A 19767-nucleotide genomic window follows, 5' to 3' on the forward strand; every position below is an offset into this window, starting at 1 on the left:
GAAGCAGATATAACAGTAAGGCGTGCCAGTGCTTAGTAATTACATCAATAATGGTTAGGATCATTTGGCACTTTCCTAGCTTTCATCGTAAAGAACTCATGGGCCCCCCGTGCATTATTTCAGTCACGAGCAAAAACCCGAGTGGACCGCAAGCTAACTTATTAGCTTCATCGATCACATAAATGATTCCAAAGTCTCTGGTGGGATTCAAGTGTTTTGTCTAAAACCCTCTTTTCAGACAAGATAGAAGATCTTATTACAGTAAAGTATCCATTTTTTAATAGTAAATTGAAATTAAATTGATGATCTATATTTATTTCATTTTCAAAACATCCAAACGGAAAAACAACGATGGTAAATGATATGGTTTGATAATTTATACAATACATTCATTTTCCGTCAGCAAAGTACTTAAGTTTTACACACACACATGACACAAAAGCGTTGGAGCGTAAAGAGATGCCTGTCCGTAACTGCTTTGATATTTGTTTATACATTTGTATCTGAATGAAAAACACACCAAATTGCAAAAATATGTTTGTAAATACCAAGACATTAGATGGTACATGTCTAAAATAATCGCTATACCTACAGAAAAGCTGTTGAATATATTGCTAGATAATGTTTTATTCTGTGCATAATTCGCGTACGTTAAATATCAAATGCATTTTTATTTAACTTGACACAAGATATGATCATAACGATATAGTAAGCGCAAATATGGAAAAATATACTATGTCAGACATATCTCTACAACCTTTAACAGGAAACATAAATTATGATGTTAACTATTTCAAATCCAAAGTTTTCTTCTCTCCATTGTTATTTATCATTGTTAAAAAGACATTCAAAAAACAAGCTGAACGTTATGCGACCCAAAACTTCAACGGACTAACATTTACGTAATGTCAGTTTTTTAATGCATGATTAAAAAAGGAACCTGAACAATTTTTTGAGTCAGTATTCTAATAGTGCTTAGATGTGTGCGTAAGAATTCCTACTTATAAGTAAATGAAAAATGCTCAAATATTAGAAGGAAAAGAAACAAAATGATCTGATTATTTGTTACCATTCTTAAATTTATAGACTTATTTAGTGTCATGTCTCCTTAAAAAGTAAATTTCTATATTGTACTTTCGTTTCATTTAAAAGAAGTCCATATGGGAGTGTTAAGAAATGGCTCAAACAGCGGGAATGCAGGACGTGGCAGACAAGAGACCAACAATGTCAATAGCACGACAACTTTTCAGATGCCATACAATTGTTCTCGAAAGCTTTTTATTGAAGGCATCGGATTCATTGATATATCCATTGTAAATGGTAGAGAAATCAAACTTTTTGACATCGAGTTTCGTAGCAAGCTGAAAGAGAACGTTTCCTTCTCATTAGAAGATAGAAAACTAAAGGTAGGAACACTATTAAAGGATATTTATTGTTTATGTATATTCTTATATTATGGAAAGTTAAACTTCCACGATAGCAAGGAAAACAAAAAAAGTATAGGTTGATTTTTGGATTAGGCGGTCGTCATAATTATAAAAGTAACAAAACTGAATTGCCATACGGGACAGTTTATTTTAAAGCTGTGGATATTAAATTATGCCAAAATGGGAACCCGAAAATAGATCCCTCAAAAATAAACTGACGAAAAACACTTTTAACACGGTCAGCCGTCTACTTGTTAAAAAGCAATTAAAGTTATACATTTCATATTCAGATTCAACCAAGTTTTTACACTACCGTCACTGATAAGGAAATCGACCCCGATCAAGATGTGATGGTCACTACCAAAGTAACGCAGGGAAATTTGACTATTCGTTTGAAAGCTGGAAATGGTGAGATTTTTATATGCATATACATGTACCTGATTCATACGGTCATCTAAAATCCCTTACACATGGACTGAAAAACCAACAGTTTTCGTTGTTATAACTAAATGACATGTATGTTATTTTGCAAACCGTCTGACGAGTATCCCGTAGCCCTGGTATCTACATTTACTTCAACTTTAAAGTTGAGTACAAAAGGAATCGTTTAAAAATTATTGAATATCTTTTGTATTGTCAATTATTGAGAGCGTTATATATGGGTATACTTTTCTCCATTTTATAAAAATAAAGTCCTTTACATTTACCAATTACTGTAAATGTATAAAACTTAGATCCATTTTATTACGAAGAATACATAGTTGTGAGTATAGTATCATAGATCAAGATTCAGGACAAAAGCACTTACAGAAGGCAAAAGATCATTTGGCGAAACTTATTTATACTGCATCCAATCATTTTGAATGCATTTTGCCGAATATTTAGTCATATACGTGAAGCTCATTTTAACAATTTAGTCATTTAGTCATAAATTTCAGGAAATGTCTTGCTACATCAACAAACTGAAATATCCAACACGGGTACAGATTTGACACAAGACGTGGCCAGGACAAATATTGACGAAGACGCTGATGTTGATGATACAGTTCTGGCATTTGTCGAGGTTTCATCTCCGGGCGAAGAACATGCCGATATGACAGACGAAGGAGCAATTGCAGCTGCATCTAAAAGCATATGTGCACCTGAAGGAGATAAAAGGAAGAGAGAAGATAGCGTTGATGATGTTGATAATGATGAAGACGACCAATTCTTTGAAATTGAATAACAATACTATGTATTTATTCAGTGATTTCTGTGAAATCTTGGCAAGTTTTAATATTTATACTTCCCCTCAATGATTTATATTTATTTTATTTCTTATCCACATCAGGCATCTGTACAATTTTGGTGATATTTAAATATGTACTATCTTAAGTGTAAACTCCATAGAGCCATGGGAAGTCCATAGAAAAATCTTCATAACAATATACATTGATATTATCCTCAAATAAGTCTTAAAACAAACTGAAATTTCCATCTTTAAAAAAATCTTATGTCCTTGAAAGTTTTTTTTCGTTACATAAACGAAACCAAGAACCGTACCAAGGAAATGTAAAGGCTTTTGTTTTGTAATTGTAATACCAAATTTATGCCAAATTTGTTTACCTAACATTTTTGGTGACCAGGCTTGATATGGTAACAATTTGAAACATACAATTAAATTTTATTCTACTTTATATATAATCAATGTAATGTATTGTTAGTTTAGAAATGAACTTGATGTTTCTCGGTCATTTGAAGCATTGACTATGTCTGTTTATGCATGTGAATGAGGTAAAAAAAATTGCAATTGCAAATTGCGACTTTTGTCGTACGTAGCTCAAAAAGTATTTGACCTACGCTCTTGAAACTTTACAGGAAGGTTGATCAGCATGTGTAGTTGTGCACCTGTGTATTTTCGTGTGAATTTATTTAGTATTTGTATAGTTATTGGCTTTGACTTAGTGAAAATTTACAATTTCAAACTTGTGTTGCACATTACTCAAAAGTATTTGACCTAGATTCATGAAACTTTACAGGAATGTTACTCAGCTTGTTAAGTTGTGCACCTGTGTTTTCGCTTGTGGATTTTTTCTGTTTTGTCAGAGTTATTGCCCGTGACTTAGTAAAATTTTGCAATTTTCAACTTGTGTCGCACGTAGCTCAGAAAGTATTTGACATAGAGTCATGAACATAACAGGAATGCTGCTCAGCATGTGAAGTTGTGCACCTGGGGTTTTGCATGCAGATTTTTTCAGTTTTGTTAGAGTTATTGCACGTGACTTAGTATAAATTTGCAATTTTCAACTTGTTCATGCATAGCTCAAAAAAGTATTGGATCTGCAGGCCTGAAAGTTTACAAGAATGTTGGTCAGAATGTGTACTTATGCACCTTGGGGTTTGCTTGTGGATTTATTCTGTATTTGTAAAGTTTTTGCCCTTTAATTAGTTAAGATATTTTTCTAATTGTAAAACATGTAGCCCAACAAATATTTGACCTTGAGTCATAAGATTGACAAAACAGTGGAGTGTTGGGACACCCGTTTCCTATCGACACATTTCTAGTTCATGACTGTGTCCGTGGCCGAGTGGATAAAATAGTTGACTTCACGCCACTTGCCCCCAGCACCGTTGTGGGTTCGAATCCTGCTGGGGGGATTTGAATTTCTTCATGTGAGGAAGCTATCCAGCTAGCTAATACGGAACGTCGCTGGTTCTACTCAGGTGCCCGTTCGTGTGTGAAATAATGCACAGAGGAGTGCCCGAGCTGAAAAGTCTCCATATCATCACTTCTTTGTTGTTGAAAAGTAAAATCCAACAAACAAAAGTAAAAAAATAATATAATTGATATATAGCACTATTACAGGATGCTTAAATATATACTTTGTATAATGTGCAAATAACTTGATCTATATGTTACCAAACTCAACATTAATTGTTTTAAAATTATCAAAAGGATAGTTTCCCCAAGAGCTAAGAAAATATAAGCAAAAAGTTGAAAATTGCAGACACTTGTTTTTCTGAATCTGTTAATGAGTCTCACCCCCCAGCACCGCTATGATATCAAAACATCATATTCATTGTTGACGCTATGTTTACTCTGTCTATATCAGCCAATAAGAGTCGTATTGTATTCATTTAAAAATCAAACAATTTGCTTAGAATAAATACATATTTAAGTTATCAACTTTATATTGATCGATGTGACATGGGTAAACATGTATGCATATTGATATGCACAATCATTACATTATATTAGTATTGAATTATTCAAACTTTGAATAATTGATTATTAGTATAATATGCTCTACTTATTGTTAAAGTATACGTATGTATTATATACATGTATAATCAACCTAAGATAATATTCGTGCCAAATTATTTTTAACTTAAGAGTAATTTGACACGAGTAAAATATGCGCTATTTATTGTTTAAGCATGTGTATGTATTATATACATGAACAAATGTAGTTGAATGAATTAACATTAACACATATTCGAATGATTCATTACAAACTATGAATAGTTTGACACAGATATTATATTTTTATACAAAGTATTTACATGTTTTGCACATTGTATATTATATTCTGTTTGAATAATGATTTTGTTAAGAAATTTGGCATGGAATGTACCCATGATTAATAGTTTCAGAGTTTATAGTTGCTTGATAATAACATTATCCAGGTCGAATATATAAATTGATACGTATTTAATACTAAAAGAATCCATAAAAATGTACGAGGTGTGCTGCTTTAACCATTGTACACACATGTTTATACAATGTATTTATTCGTCCATATTTATAAGCAGTTGTTTTTGTACTATTAAATAAATATTTGACGTAATCATTACTTGTCTTTATTTTTAAGTCTACCCGGATCAAGATTATGTACACGAAAAGGAAGAAATGTTGTTTAGAAAATACTTTTATTATTAATCACTATAAATGTATGTATGCCAACGATTTCCTATTATGATTATTCATATATATATATTTGAGTAATTCAACAAAAAGTATGAAAATTATGTAGAACTTATTTGGTATTTACTACTTTCGTATTCGATTTATTTGTAACAATAGTTTCGGGGATGGATCTTATCATTTTGTTATCATTAATAGATTTAAGTCAACATCTAGCCTACTCCATTTTCATGAAGTGGGCAGAAATCGGATGTTATGTGGGGGTTATCAATTATCTACAAGAACATCAGCTTTGTTCAATCGTGCTTAAGGTAGACCATGGGTAATGCATTACCTCCACTTTGAAGAGTATTCAAATAGGCTAGAATCACTTGCCAACTACATTGAAATTGAGGGGCATGGGTTTAAACCTCAAAAGGGGCAACTTTTTTTCTTTCTTTTTTTCTTTTTAACATTATTTATGCATCTGTCTGATCCCTTATGATTTGTTTGTTTGTTTCATTTTACGCCTTTTTCCAACAGTATTTCAGTCATATAGGCGGGTAGTTTCCTAACCATCGTTCCAGGAGAGTTAACCAGTCCTAGACTACCTTCCTCCGCGCTGAACTACCAAAGCATCTCCCGGGGATCGAACCCACGCCAGAGAGGTAACTGGATTAAAAGTCATCGACTCTAACCCCTTGACCACGGAGGCGGTCTGATCCCTTATGGAAGAAAAAAGTGTTTGATTTGAATTATATAATTATTGTAGGTATTTATTTGCTAAATATAATGCCAAAATTTATAACAAATATGATACCAGATATTTATAAAGTTCAATTAAATAAAAACTGCATGGTAAAAGTATTTTATATTTTGCATGATCAACCAATATACCTTTGAGAAAATTTAGGGAAACTTTGAAAACAGCCCCTTATTGTGGTAAATTTTAGGGATATTTTGAATATGGCTTTTTATATAGGGAAATGGTCAAATTAGTGTTTAAAGTGGGTGGGGTAGGGTTACATTTTTATACATATTAGGAACATTTTGTTTAGAAACAAACATTTTGCTTGTGTAATTTGTAACCCGAATGTTATTATTTGTTTCTTAACAATGAGCAATAGCAAAACACTTTTCATAATGATGGTATTATAGATTATTTAAAGTTTCCTCATTTCTGAAAATAAGCCCTTCTAATGGCAAAGTCTTAGTTCAGAAATATATCCATAGCTCATAAACCAACCGTAGATCTTATTTAAAATTTGCATACAGTGATCTTGAAGACATAAAACTGTCCTATGTTGTCAATTTTACAGTTCCTTTTAGTGCCCATTACCCATGGTCTACCTTAAATGTGGCGCCATGCCAAGTATTAAGTTATTATCCCGTAGTATTGTCATGCGTGACTCACTCAGTCAATACATGTATACGGAAGCCTTGAAAATAAAAATCATACAAAACATATTTATGTAAGATTCAAACTGTCTCTGATCGAATTTTCTCCAGCCTACACCAAAACCTCTGATAAAGAAAAAGATGCCCAAAGGCATGAACATTAGCAACACATTTTATCTTACTTAGGTAACCGTCATTTTCATTTGGTCAAAGTAGTTAAAACGGTTAGTTGAGAATGACTTTACAGTAAGTTATTAGTTGTGAAATTATAATTTATAAATATGTTTTCTGATTTTAAGAAATTCATCTCTATCTTGGCATCAGATCAACATCTTTACATTAAAACTATTAACAATATTGCAATGTTTTTATTAAGTAGATAATTCTAAGATTTTGAAATTCTTACTCTTCGATTGCAAAACAATAAGTTTTTATGACAATTTACAGAATTGGCATTAAAGTAGATATGGAATCTGGAACATTGTCTTGTTTGTCACTCACTAGTGAGGAAGATGGAACGTTTAGATCAGAAAGTATTTCTATCTCGCCTGATGTTCTTTCTTTCGAGAATGGTTCCAAACTTTGGCGCACAGTGCAGGAAGGTGGTGATTTAAATATTAATGTCATTGGGACTGGAACCAGTATGATTTCTGTACAAAACGGCAACTTTACTACAATACCTCTTTATTTTCTGAACATCAGAAACAAATCGACCGTACAGATATCCATAAAGTTGACAGAAATCGGTGACAAGGTATCCAGATATAAGCATGTAATTACAAATAAAAAATGTACATAAATTTAAGGCATACTTGGGCATACGTAAAATATGCATACTAAAAAGAATTATAAACCACTCCACATAGCGTGCTGTCGAACCAAATTGAATGTTTCACCATTTCTTAAAAGAAATACTTATTTGTTGTCTGAAATGATTTAAATAGATTTAAAAAGTTGCGACTTTAAGTTTCATTAATGATCACAATTTTAAAACAATTAAAGAACAATATCAAAGATGAGTATACACCATGCGACTAACATTGCCATTTTTTCAGAGACTAAACGCAATGAAGATTATATAGAAAATAAATTCATGATATGTTAATGATATGTTATTTAAAATAATTATGTTCTATGAATCAGGTAAAGGCTACCTTCAACAACGAAACATTTGAAATTCAAGTGGACGCTGAGAAGAAAGTTCAGATCGAGCTTTTACTTCTTACAGGAAGTTTTACAACTGTTATAGCAAAAGAAGGTATGTTATGATTATTTTCTTTGTCTGGATGGTTTTCAAACATGTAACTCGTTTATTTCTCTGTCTGTGAAACAAATCAGTCGCCTTCATGTTTGATGTGGTTCATACTGCAAATTCACAATTAATTGTCAATGTTGAAAGCATTCTGTATGCATTATGTAAAGGATAAAGTACATGCATAAGAAGTCTTTAATTGATTACAATCAAAACATTGATGATGATGATGATTATTATTATGATGATGATGATAATGATGATGATGATAATGATGATGATGATGATAATGATGATTGTGATGATGATGATGATGTTGATGATGATGTAAACTAAGTTAACTTTTTTAGGTAAAGATGTTTACAGACAAACATTTGAAGAAGTTCCCGAGGAGAACTCGAACGTATGTTTTACAAATGAGACATGCTTAACTGATATATCTGACGTAGTAGAAAGTCATTCTGCAGATTCAACGAGAGCAAATGATCCTCAAGGTGATAATATGTGTAACAAAATATACAGTGAGAAAGATGAAAATAGTTTATCAACATTTAATGTAGACAAAATTTTCAACTTTAAGATCAAAGATACCGGTATGATTAACAACGTATCTGACGTTAATATAAATAAGGGTGTTGATTACAATGGAATTTGCGATGAACTCGGAAGCAATGATGAGACAGAAGTATTGGAACCAGATAAAGAAATCAACTTATCTTTTGATAGCAGTGATAGCAACGCAAATGCATTTTCTGTAGACGATAAAGACGAGTCCTTACTTAAAGAGCCAGGACCCCTACCATGAATTGAGAAATAAAAAACAAAAGGCGCTAAGCAACGAAACAGTTGATATACGCAGGAACATAACTGAATTGTTGAAGACCATGCGTTCTGATAAATTAGCCGAATACTTTTTTGAGCACTCTTTAATAAGTGAAGACACTTGGACGAAATAAGCGAATATGTGAAGAAAGACAATATCTGGGGTGCAAATTCGTGTTTTCTTCGAATACTTCGGAATAGACGCAAGCAATAGAAACTGTGCTATCAATTGCAGAGGAGCCTCATTTGCTGGGCCTTTTGTTTCCGATACAATCACAGTTTGAAAGTGCTTCCACTCAAACTGACGACCTTTAAATCAAACATACTGATGGAGTAGAAATGATTAATTCATTAAAAATACAATAAGAAGCTCTATATCAGAGCTTGCGTGAACAGTTTTCCTTTTCAATTCATATTCATATTTTCTGTTGTACACGTAAAGACGGGCAATCATTTTAAAGACAAATTGACTTAATAATCATATTTTTTACTAAAAAGTGACTCGACTTGACGTCTTAACATACGCCGCAATATTCCCTTCTTAATGAAAGCAAATTTGTCTTGAAAATGATATGATCGGCATAATTTTGAAATGTGCTTGTTAGTCTATTGTAATAATTGTCTTCACAACTGACTTGTTATGACATATTTTATCTCTTAACAAAATTGGACTGTATTTTATATCAGTTTAAATATGAACTGCCATGTTTTAACCTATATTGAGTTGCATTCTGTATTAACAAGGTAAATTCTGCTAATTAGTCCACTCCGTAATCAAAGATAGCCTCTAGACAAATAATATTATAAAGATGCTCACTTTTTTTTTGAAAACCTATAGTTTTTACCTTTTAATAGTGAGCTTTTATTAAAGCTGTTACTATTGGCAGATTTTACAGTTGATATTATGTGATGTTTTAATATGATTTTTTTTAATGTGTACTGTATTTGCACATATATGTGTATATATTTCATATATACACATACATATGCCCATAACATAACAGAATATGGTTTTAATTGTAAAATATGTATGATATGCAGGCTTCATAACCTCTGATACCCTTTCAAAATTCCATTTTCTTTAGTTCCACCCATTGTTTTCTCGTTTAGGGCACACGCATTTTTTTACTTAGGGACCATCGTCTCGATTTTTTCAGGGAATAGACATATACACATACAATGTTATCACATATATCAACTTGCATATATATAAAAACACACACATAAAATGCAACAAAAATAATTATAAGATTAATTAATGAGTATGTTTTATGTAACCCTAGGATTGCCCATTAAGCTAAAAGCTTATTCCAATTGGGTCCATTTACTGTAAAATTATTACACTAACTTACATAATAATAAATGAATTATAAAGAAGTTAACATAAATGACAATTTTCAACAATCAAGACACATTTTTTCAATATAATAAGACAAGTACATTGTACACAAACAAAATGAAATAAATTTCGTTTAAACTAAAACATATCAAGTACAACATAAACATGTTACAAAACCTTATCATAAGTTACACATCAGTTTAAAAATAAATAAACATATTATTCACTTGTTTATCATTTTCATTACTTAAAAAAAGTTTTTTATATGCCGTTTTTCATGGAATGGCACTTACGTGTCGCATTGAAGGTTCCATGATAACCGCCATATGAACACATCTGCGGATGTTTCAAAATTCGAAATTGTAACAATTCATGTTAAATGTTGAATTCTGCTTAAGCCGGTGCTAGGGGGCGTGGACGGTAACTTGCACTTTCCAGTACCGTCCATGAACAGGCTCAATCAAACCGAGCCTGCAACATTTTCAATGTTACCGTGTTGGGCTTTCTTTAGGGATTCTAATTTTCTCTATTTTAAAATATGGCTATGTACAATGTAATGTTTATCTTTTATGTTGAAATATATGTAACTGTACATAACTGAGACTATAATAAATAAATAAGAAAAAAATAGTTTATGTCTCTAACATTTGTCTTCGTTTGTTAATTATATACCTCTAGTTTTATATTACGTTACTTACCGTATAGCTAGTACAATACCCGTATCATAGTTTGATACATAATATTTCACAGTACATAGGGTCGAAACCAAAACAAAGTCATGTTTAAGAGTATAAGCAATGACATCATGTTTGAATATTTTATTTTAAAACATTTTTTATTAATAACAATCATAACATTTCTAAAGTTGTAAAATATATAAACTTTCATGGATACCATTTCTCAACGTCAGTGTAGATTTCTTCATTTTTGATATACTAGATCATATCTATAAATATAGTAAGGGTTTAGATAATTCAAGTCTATTATTTTACAAGCAAAGACTATCTTAAAATAATCTATTCAAAGTTTACATAAAAAGAAATTCTAGCGCTGTTGTTAAAAGTTCATTATGCCTCAGAAACTAATACATTTTGTTTTCTTTAGAAAGGGCAAACATGAATTTTATAACGTATTAATAATGGTTTTAGAGTTATTATAATATGATACATTCTTTTAACCTGAAGAAAGTAGCGATAAATGAGAAATTATTTGTCATATACAAAGCAAAATGTTTTGACATCCATACAAAATACTAAATCACTATAACTATAATAATTTCCAACAAATTTTGCTTCAGGTAACTGGCCAATGAGTAACTTTTCTTCGAGACTATAGAAGTGCACCAAAGCTTTTGAGAAATAAGAATAAATCATTTCCGTGGCATACCAAGCCTTTAAGTATAAAATTAACAGCATTAAGTTATTTGTAATCAGGAGCAAAATGATATATTAACGTATTCAAAAAATTTAGGGGATACATATGTACATACAAAATCAAGAACATTTTGCCATTTATTTACGAGCCAAAAGCTGTTGCTAATGTCGTCAATTATTACAGTAACAAATTACAGATTTATTTTATGCAAAATGGCACAAAGGTTGCTTAAGGAGGTATGAAATGGCTGTTATAAAGATATCAAATACATGTATCAAAAATATGCAAATCTAGTTGCATTATAACAAATGTGTAAATTCGATAATATCTTTTATTTCAGTAAAAAATGGATATTTTCCCATATATATTGAACAACAACAACAACTACAACATTATTTACTAGTATTTCAAATAAACAAACAAAAAAAACTCACAAACAAACAAATTTTCTTTCGATTGTATTGACTAAAAATAGTATGTTGTACCTGTCTTATTGAAGCGAGGAAAACAGGCGTACGCGAACAAAAATGTTCAAGTTTATAAGTTTACAGTCATTAATGCGATTTTAAGTGACGTAGATATACTAATCGAGAAAATGCCAAAAAGAACAAAACGAAACAATTAAATATTATAAATTAAAAAAACAACAATCTTTTTTATGATATTTTTAGCAGACTACAATTTTTCCAAGCAAGCTAAGGGTAAAAAAAAATTTCCCACGCTCTTGTTCTTAAGCCAATTTACGGAATTTTACATTAAATTCACAAGCTTTATCATTCACAGTGAGTGATATGGATTAAATTTAAATGATGAATATATAAAATGGCGACTGAACATTAAAGATATCTAAACATTAAAAATATCGGTGCAACAGCTATAACACAGTCGCGAAACAATTATCAAACAATAAAGAAACAGTTATAATATAACTGCGGAACAGATACATGTATAAGATATAAAATATTGGACAGCTGAGAAAGAATTAGAAAATATACGGTGAGTAAATGTCAACAAGACATAAATGTTCACTAAGCTGTATTTTTTGTTTTCACCAGCCACAAGAACGGAAATTATAGTACCGGAAAGAAAATTTCAAACTCATTATAGATAGTCAATTCTCTTTCTGATCAGTTACTTAATGATAAAAAACAAGAACAAAATAACGGGCAAAACTAAAACAAATGATAAACATTATCTGCCATTTCAGATGGAGCTATGTACTAGAGCACGACTTTGTAATAAAAGCTGTGACTAGAGTTGAACCTAAAACAAATCTTTCAGATGTTTTTGTTCAGTTTCGTCAAGTATTTCATCCATTTTTGATTTTATAACTCTCTTTTTTGATATTATTAGAAGCAGCTTTCTATTACCTGAATCTGGAGTGGACTCGGTAGTTATTTCTTGGTATTCATTTCTTGTAATTATCTCCCTTTCGAACAATTTATCTGACAACGGAACGCAATGCATGTCCTTGATCAGGTGAGTGAAATTTCGACGCACATTAATCAGTCTGTCATCTAATGAGCATATTCTAGTTGGTGCAGATATTTGCCTAGTCATAACGCCTTTCCCTGATGACGACGGCAATGAGAGGGTATTACACGCAACAGCGTTTTGTAACGTCTGTGTTATTTTATTAACCTTTTCATGAAGCAGGGTATGTTCGCATTCAAGGGCAGGAAGTCGTCTGTCTGTAGTATTCTCATCAACTGTTTTCACTCCTGTAACCTCAGAATAATGACTCACTTACCTTTTCAATTCAGTTCTTTGTTGGTGCGATAAAAATGGATCAATTGAATTTTCAGCATTAACGTTTGAAGGTTCTCTAACGGCAGAATCTACAACGTTGGTATTATTACTAACACCGGTTTCTCTTCGTTTGCTTACTGTTACAGTAGTCCTTTACAGTTCTAAAACAACGCAAACACTGCCGTCACTACCATTACTTAGTGTCTGCTCATTGTACTTGCTTGATGCAGCCCTATAACCAACTGTTCTTTCATTGATCAGTGTTACAAGTATCTTTCCTTTACAATCATCTTTTTCAAATGTTTCCAAATTAGTTGTTGGTGGCTCACTGGCAGAAACCGGACCAGAGTCAAACAAATATTTAAATTCCTTCTCTAGGCCTTCCGGGCTTCTTTCATAAACATCAAACTTGACGTGAAACCGACTTGGTTCACGGTCTAGAAGTGGTTCACACTGAAATGAAAGCTCTTTACCTATTGTTATCTTCTCTTTAACATAAAACGTAGAAGATGGATTGAACATTATAGTTGACGCAGTGTAGTTATTTTCTTCAAGGTATATATTTGCCCCATGATTTCGTGAAAAGCTTATTGGATTTTCATGTGAACCTGAAAAAAACTAAATGTTTTATTATATGCTGCCACTCTTAAATCATAAAAAACACATAAAATTTACATTTCGCATACAGATCAGCTGGGGCACTTAAAACAGAAAGATTTGAAAAAGATAATTAAGAAATATACTCATAAAAAAGTCGGAAATCGTTATTTGTGCTATTATTAGCCGAATTTGAGTGAAAAGCGTTGCAACGTCATTTTTGCGTCATTTTTCACAATAAGAATAAATATTCTGGAAAACGGAGTAACTGATTCGCAACTTACACACGTTAGTGGTCTAAACCGTGTTATCGCAGGAGGACGTCGACCGTACTCGTACATGAGTTTTAACATTTGTACACAGATTTAGCTACACTTATAACACATAGAAAGATCAGTTTATGATACAAGTATTTTAACTTTTTCATGGGGAGCCATGCAATTGTGGTATAATAATATCCTCCTAACGTAACTTGCTATAGTCTAAAATCGTATTAAATGTATTTGTGTGTACTTGAAATTTGAATCTGTTACAAATATTATGTACCTTATTTTGATACAATTATTTTTGTATTTTTGTTTTAGTATATGTTGATGTTATTCTAACATAGGGTTTGTGTTTTTGCAAATCAGCATCAATTTATCAATTTTAGTTTCATAATAAAAATGAAATTTAAGTCAGGATCATTTTATTTTGATCCTGATATTTTCTTAGTGAACACGAGATCAGGGTATCGGTTGCTCTAGATTGTTTCTCAGACATATTGTTTGAGAATTTGTTATATTATTAGTATGTTTTTATTTCTTGCTAACACTGGTTATGTCCATGTATATAAGCCTATTTTGAAAGTTTTCTCTTTTCCCCCCTTTTCTTTCACATATGAACACAGTTTTTAACACACATTTTATTCTTCGTATGGATTATACACTTTTAAATATAAATATAATACGCTTTTTCAGTTACTTTGTCAGTCACCATATATTCTCCTTTGCTTTTAAAGTTATCTATTTGATATATTTGAAAGAAAACATACGAATGTAACTGTGCATGTCTCAATAAACTATCTAATATCTAATACAAATGCTATTTTAATTTCCAATAAATAGTGTGTACCCATTGTCTTCTAAAGTTTTTCTGCACATTTGTTAAACGTTTTCTTTTTTGTGGATATCAGGTTTAAACAATTTATTAGCACACGTTACAACATCTCTAGAAAATAGAACACTTTAAAAAAATCATAAAAATGTACGAATCCAGAGGTGTGCTGTTTTAAACTATGTACACACATTAACGATACAATGTATATTATTCCCACACATTTGTATGCAGTAGTTGTTGTACTTTATAAATCAATTTTTGACGTAATCATTATCTTATTGTCCTTATTTTTAAGTCTACCCGGATATAGATTATGTACACCAAAAGAAAGAAATGTTATTTGGGAAATGCTTTTATCATTATTCACTATAGTCCGAGCACGATAAACAGAACTTTCATCAGTTCTAAAAAGACAGGCACAGTCCATTAAAAGATTAACACAGGTAAACATAGGTAAACTGCAAGTGATTAACCAAATAACTCGCTAAAAGTTATACAAATTATATTTTTATGAAATATTACCCTCGTTTGACTCTATAGCATAGTTAGTAAGATCGCTCATTTGTAAATAAATTCAGATGTCGGGTTCGAAACCTGGTGGAAACTGTATCATTTTTTATTAAAGTTTTAATTCTTTTTTCTTTTTTTTTTTCTTAATTACTAGTTCTTTTTTAATTGCTGACTAACTAAAATTTGATTACGCATACGAACTTAAAGATACTGTATTTTTGTCTCTCTTAAAATTTTAAAATATTCACACATTTATTATAATAAGAAATAAAAAATAATATATAAAAGAAATTCGAGGGACGGATTTTCTGATCCGGATATCAGATTTTTTCTTGCATATTCTATTATTTTTTAAACTCTTAACCTTAAAAAAAAAACAATTTTCCATGACTCATCTGGCTCCCCACACCAGATGAAATTTCCGGCATGAGTAAAACTAACGGAAACGCCAGTCTGATATGCAAGAAAGTGGAATAAATGAGATGAAGATACTCCGATTAAAGACGTACATAAATAAATAAATCAATCAAAAATAACAACACATTATGTACATGTAGTTTTTACATACAGGAGGAAAAAAAAAAAAAAAAAAAAAAAAAAAAAAACACGAAACTTTTTGTTTTAAACCTACCCTACCATTCAGTAAGTTCCTTCTTAGCGCTCTACCGATTGAGCTAGTGCGACATTTGTTACTTACTTTTACAATTATCAGAGAAACGCTCAATCAATAGGATGTGCAACAATTAATTTACCTATATGGTATTAACGTAGACTGTTCCGTACTATAAATAAATATGAAGAAACTTCTGTTTATCGTGCTCGGATTATATAAATGTATGTATGCAAAATATTTACTATTATGATTATTTATATATATATATATTTGAGTAATTCAACAAAAAGTATGAAAATTATGTAGAATTTATTTGGTATTTACTGTACTTCTTTCGTTTTCGATTTATTTGTAAGAATAGTTTCAACCTAGCACCGAAATTAATTTTTGTCACAGCCTCAACAAATGATTTTTAGAAATATTTATAAGCTATCGTGCGCTAATATCGAAAGTAAAATAGTTAGGATAACGTGTTCCTTTTTATGCGCAATCAAATAAAGAACTATCCCTTGCATTCACTACGTAATCTCTACGTAACAGTCCAACATGGCCGACATTGAATTATGCATTGCAAATTTTTATAAATAGAATCTATACAGTGCTAACAATTAAATTCAGATGGATTTATGAGGCATATCTATATATTAAGTGAGGCTGCATCATAAACAATCGAACTGTGTAATCTTGAGTGTAAAATAAAGGAATAAACTATTTTGACAGAAGTCACGAAAACAGATTAAAAACACAGGATTCTACCTCGGATAACATTAAGGGAAATGAATAACATTAAGGGAAAAGCTTCCAGAATCAGGAATGATTAAATTGCTGGCACAATACGTAGATTTAAGTTGATGTCCTGTATGTTTCATTAGGACACCGCATGATTTATCTTGTCTTGTCGCCAGTAAAATCTTCTCAAAACGAAAGTGAAAGTAGAAATAAACAGTCTACTGAAATCCAGTGAAATCACAAAAAAAGGTAAAATTTCTAGGGCATTACAATATATGAGTATATATAAATAATATGAAATTAGGCAAAGCCTATGGACGGGGAAGTCGTTAAAAATTCCTTTCATTCTTTCCGTTTTAAAGGTGTCATTCGGTTTTACCCAGCAAACAAAAGACGTTGTACCAACGTTGTACTGACGTTAGACCCTGACGTTGGGTAAACGTTGGCAGAAGGTTGGATTTGAAAGTTTTTTAGACGTCAGAAACCGACGTCTATACAACGTCATAAAGTGACCTTTATCCAACCTTTTCTGACCATAATCCAACCTTTTCTGACCATTATCTGACCATAATCTAACATTTTCTGACCATTATTTGGACATAATCAAACCTTTTTCTGACCATAATCCAACCTTTTCTGACCAGATGCCAACCTTATCTGACCAAATTTTCTGACCATGATTTAACCTAATTCAAAACTTTTGGAATATGATTTTTTTTCATTTTAAAGCTCTTTAATAGGGTTAAAAATAAGTATTCTTATGATTTTAGCAATTTATTTTATACTCGGAATCACAAGTACAAAACAAGAAATGTGGTACTATAACAAATGCAAGATTTACATAATATTTTTTGAAACTATTTAACTTGACGGTATGTACTTTAATAACGCTTCATGTATTAAGCATGTTTTAGAAATAAAATTAACAAAATCCTTCTTGAATATTAACACTGAAATTTTATATAGCAAACATCCATGCATGTGTTTTTTCTTATATCACCACTGAACTGATCACTCTGAGTTTGGGATTTTTCAATCATCTATCCAACTCACTGATTGTATATTTGTCTTTGTATTTTATAACTGAATCTAGATCTGAATGTTAAATGGAACAATATTCTGAATTTTTTGTTATAACTATAAATAGCAATGTTCATGTATCTTCATTAGTATTCTAGCTTCTTTCGTCCTCCTCCACTATGTCGATCTGGGGCATACTTTAAGCGTATCATTACACTCTCCAACCTGAGATCTCATCACACTTTCTGAAATTAAAAAAAAAAATAATCAGTTACAAGTGCAAGAAATAAATCACTTTTACACATTATAACTAAACGAAATTCTAACACAACTCTCCAACTACTTAAAAAGATACATGTACTTATTATTTTTAATTTAGTTTAAACCATGTAGTTTCGTGTACATACTGTATATATCTATTAATTTTGATAAAAATGGCTTCGTGAATTTCATTATAAAATCAAGGGTAATAAGATCACTGTTATTCTATAATATTTTGAAATTTACCTGTCACAAAATCTTGGTAGGTTTTCATTTTTCTTTTCCTCTAAATATTTTCATCTTCCTCATGAACTTTTGACGCATGTTGAATTATCATAATTTTCACAATCTGAAAGACGAAATATAATCGTTTTAGAATTTAACCATGTGGTGGAAGGATGTTTGTCTAATACAAAAGGCAAAATCAAATTACTATTAATCTTAGTTAACTCATAAGCGCATGAAAAACTGATATAACAAATACCAAAATAATTCTACTCCCGCAAAAATTGGTATTGTTGTTTTTTTATATTCAATGTACTTTGTACAAATGCTCATACAACATCAAAGAAATTCACATGTTACTGTCATTTTTATAGATATCATCTCTGCCCAGCATGATCTGGTCTGCTAAGTGTATATAGGACAGACTGGCTTAGTGTAAAAACGTTTTATGATACGAGCATACAACTTGTTAATAAGCAGGCTTATTAACAAACTGTTACTTTTATTGATTTATAACTATGATAATGTGTTTTCTGATTGATAATATGTTGTTTGATTACATTAATAAAAAGATAGCAAGTCAATTACAATGTGCTTTCAGATATATCTTACCAAAGTCGTATCATTTACATGTATCAAATGCCATGAATCATTATCATAATATAAGAAACACATGGTATGCTTACAGTATGGGTAAAGTACTTCAATTAACAACAAGTAGTTTAAAAACTACACAGATATCAAAATCAAACTGCATCTGATACATGTGTAAATGACTGGCCCCTTTTATAAGGGAAACTCATGTTGATAAGAAATAAGAGGAAATTTTATTTACCAGCATTTGAATAATAAGAGTCTTACGTACTGCATTTAACTTTTTATTGATTTCAATTGCTAGGTTATTTCCTACCATTGATTGTGCATTTATTTGGCATGGCGATATAGTGTGGGAAAAATGATCCGATTATACAGACTGTTCTATAGCAAATGATAAAGTGTTCTTACGTGGAAACAATAATATTTATCTCGCGAAATCACGTGACATTAAGTTTTACCAGTCAAACATTTCAATGATCAAATAACCATGGAATCCATGCAAACATGCGGTAAATTAGCATTGAAAAACAATAAATAATGTTTGCTTACCTTTTCCTTTCGTTTGGAATACACAACTTTGTCTGTCAACCCGTCGTTTTTTGAATTTCAAATCCGATAAGTCTCAAATTCGAATTTACTGAATTATTTATCACTATAAAATGAAGCTCTCAAAAATGATAACAACTTCATTGTAAATTATATAAACACTTCTTAGACTAATTCGAGGAGATATGATATTATTTAAACGAAAATAGAGCAAATATATTTCATACTGATCTGCGACTATCCTTTTACAGAGCGCCACCTATCGAATATCGTACGTAAGCCGCCCACGTGATACTGTTGTTTTGATGGAGAAAATAAATATATAAT

At 31.1% G+C, this 19767-nt stretch overlaps 2 protein-coding genes and 1 long non-coding RNA gene across 3 annotated transcripts; 2 read left to right on the top strand and 1 right to left on the bottom strand.

Moving 5' to 3' along the window:
* Positions 1 to 146: 146 nt before the first annotated feature.
* On the top strand, positions 147 to 2971 carry LOC132750254 (uncharacterized). Its single transcript, XM_060740197.1, has 4 exons — positions 147 to 261; positions 1153 to 1406; positions 1718 to 1835; positions 2366 to 2971. The coding sequence occupies exons 2-4, from the start codon at positions 1161 to 1163 to the stop codon at positions 2650 to 2652; spliced, it is 651 nt and encodes a 216-aa protein (XP_060596180.1). The 5' UTR covers positions 147 to 261; positions 1153 to 1160; the 3' UTR covers positions 2653 to 2971.
* A 4137-nt stretch (positions 2972 to 7108) lies between these two features.
* Positions 7109 to 8765, top strand: LOC132750256 (uncharacterized). Its single transcript, XM_060740198.1, has 3 exons — positions 7109 to 7462; positions 7852 to 7966; positions 8311 to 8765. Exons 1-3 carry the CDS (start codon positions 7142 to 7144, stop codon positions 8763 to 8765), a joined length of 891 nt encoding a protein of 296 aa, XP_060596181.1. The 5' UTR covers positions 7109 to 7141.
* An 8930-nt stretch (positions 8766 to 17695) lies between these two features.
* On the bottom strand, positions 17696 to 19493 carry LOC132750255 (uncharacterized). The gene is made up of 3 exons (XR_009628520.1): positions 19444 to 19493; positions 18319 to 18421; positions 17696 to 18056 (listed from the first exon to the last, which is right to left on the bottom strand). It is a non-coding gene; the product is annotated as an uncharacterized LOC132750255 (long non-coding RNA).
* Positions 19494 to 19767: the final 274 nt, after the last annotated feature.

This window comes from Ruditapes philippinarum, unplaced genomic scaffold (assembly GCF_026571515.1).
Source record: "Ruditapes philippinarum isolate M1 unplaced genomic scaffold, ASM2657151v2 ctg16237_1_1_1_1, whole genome shotgun sequence".
Taxonomy (NCBI): Eukaryota; Metazoa; Mollusca; class Bivalvia; order Venerida; family Veneridae; genus Ruditapes; species Ruditapes philippinarum.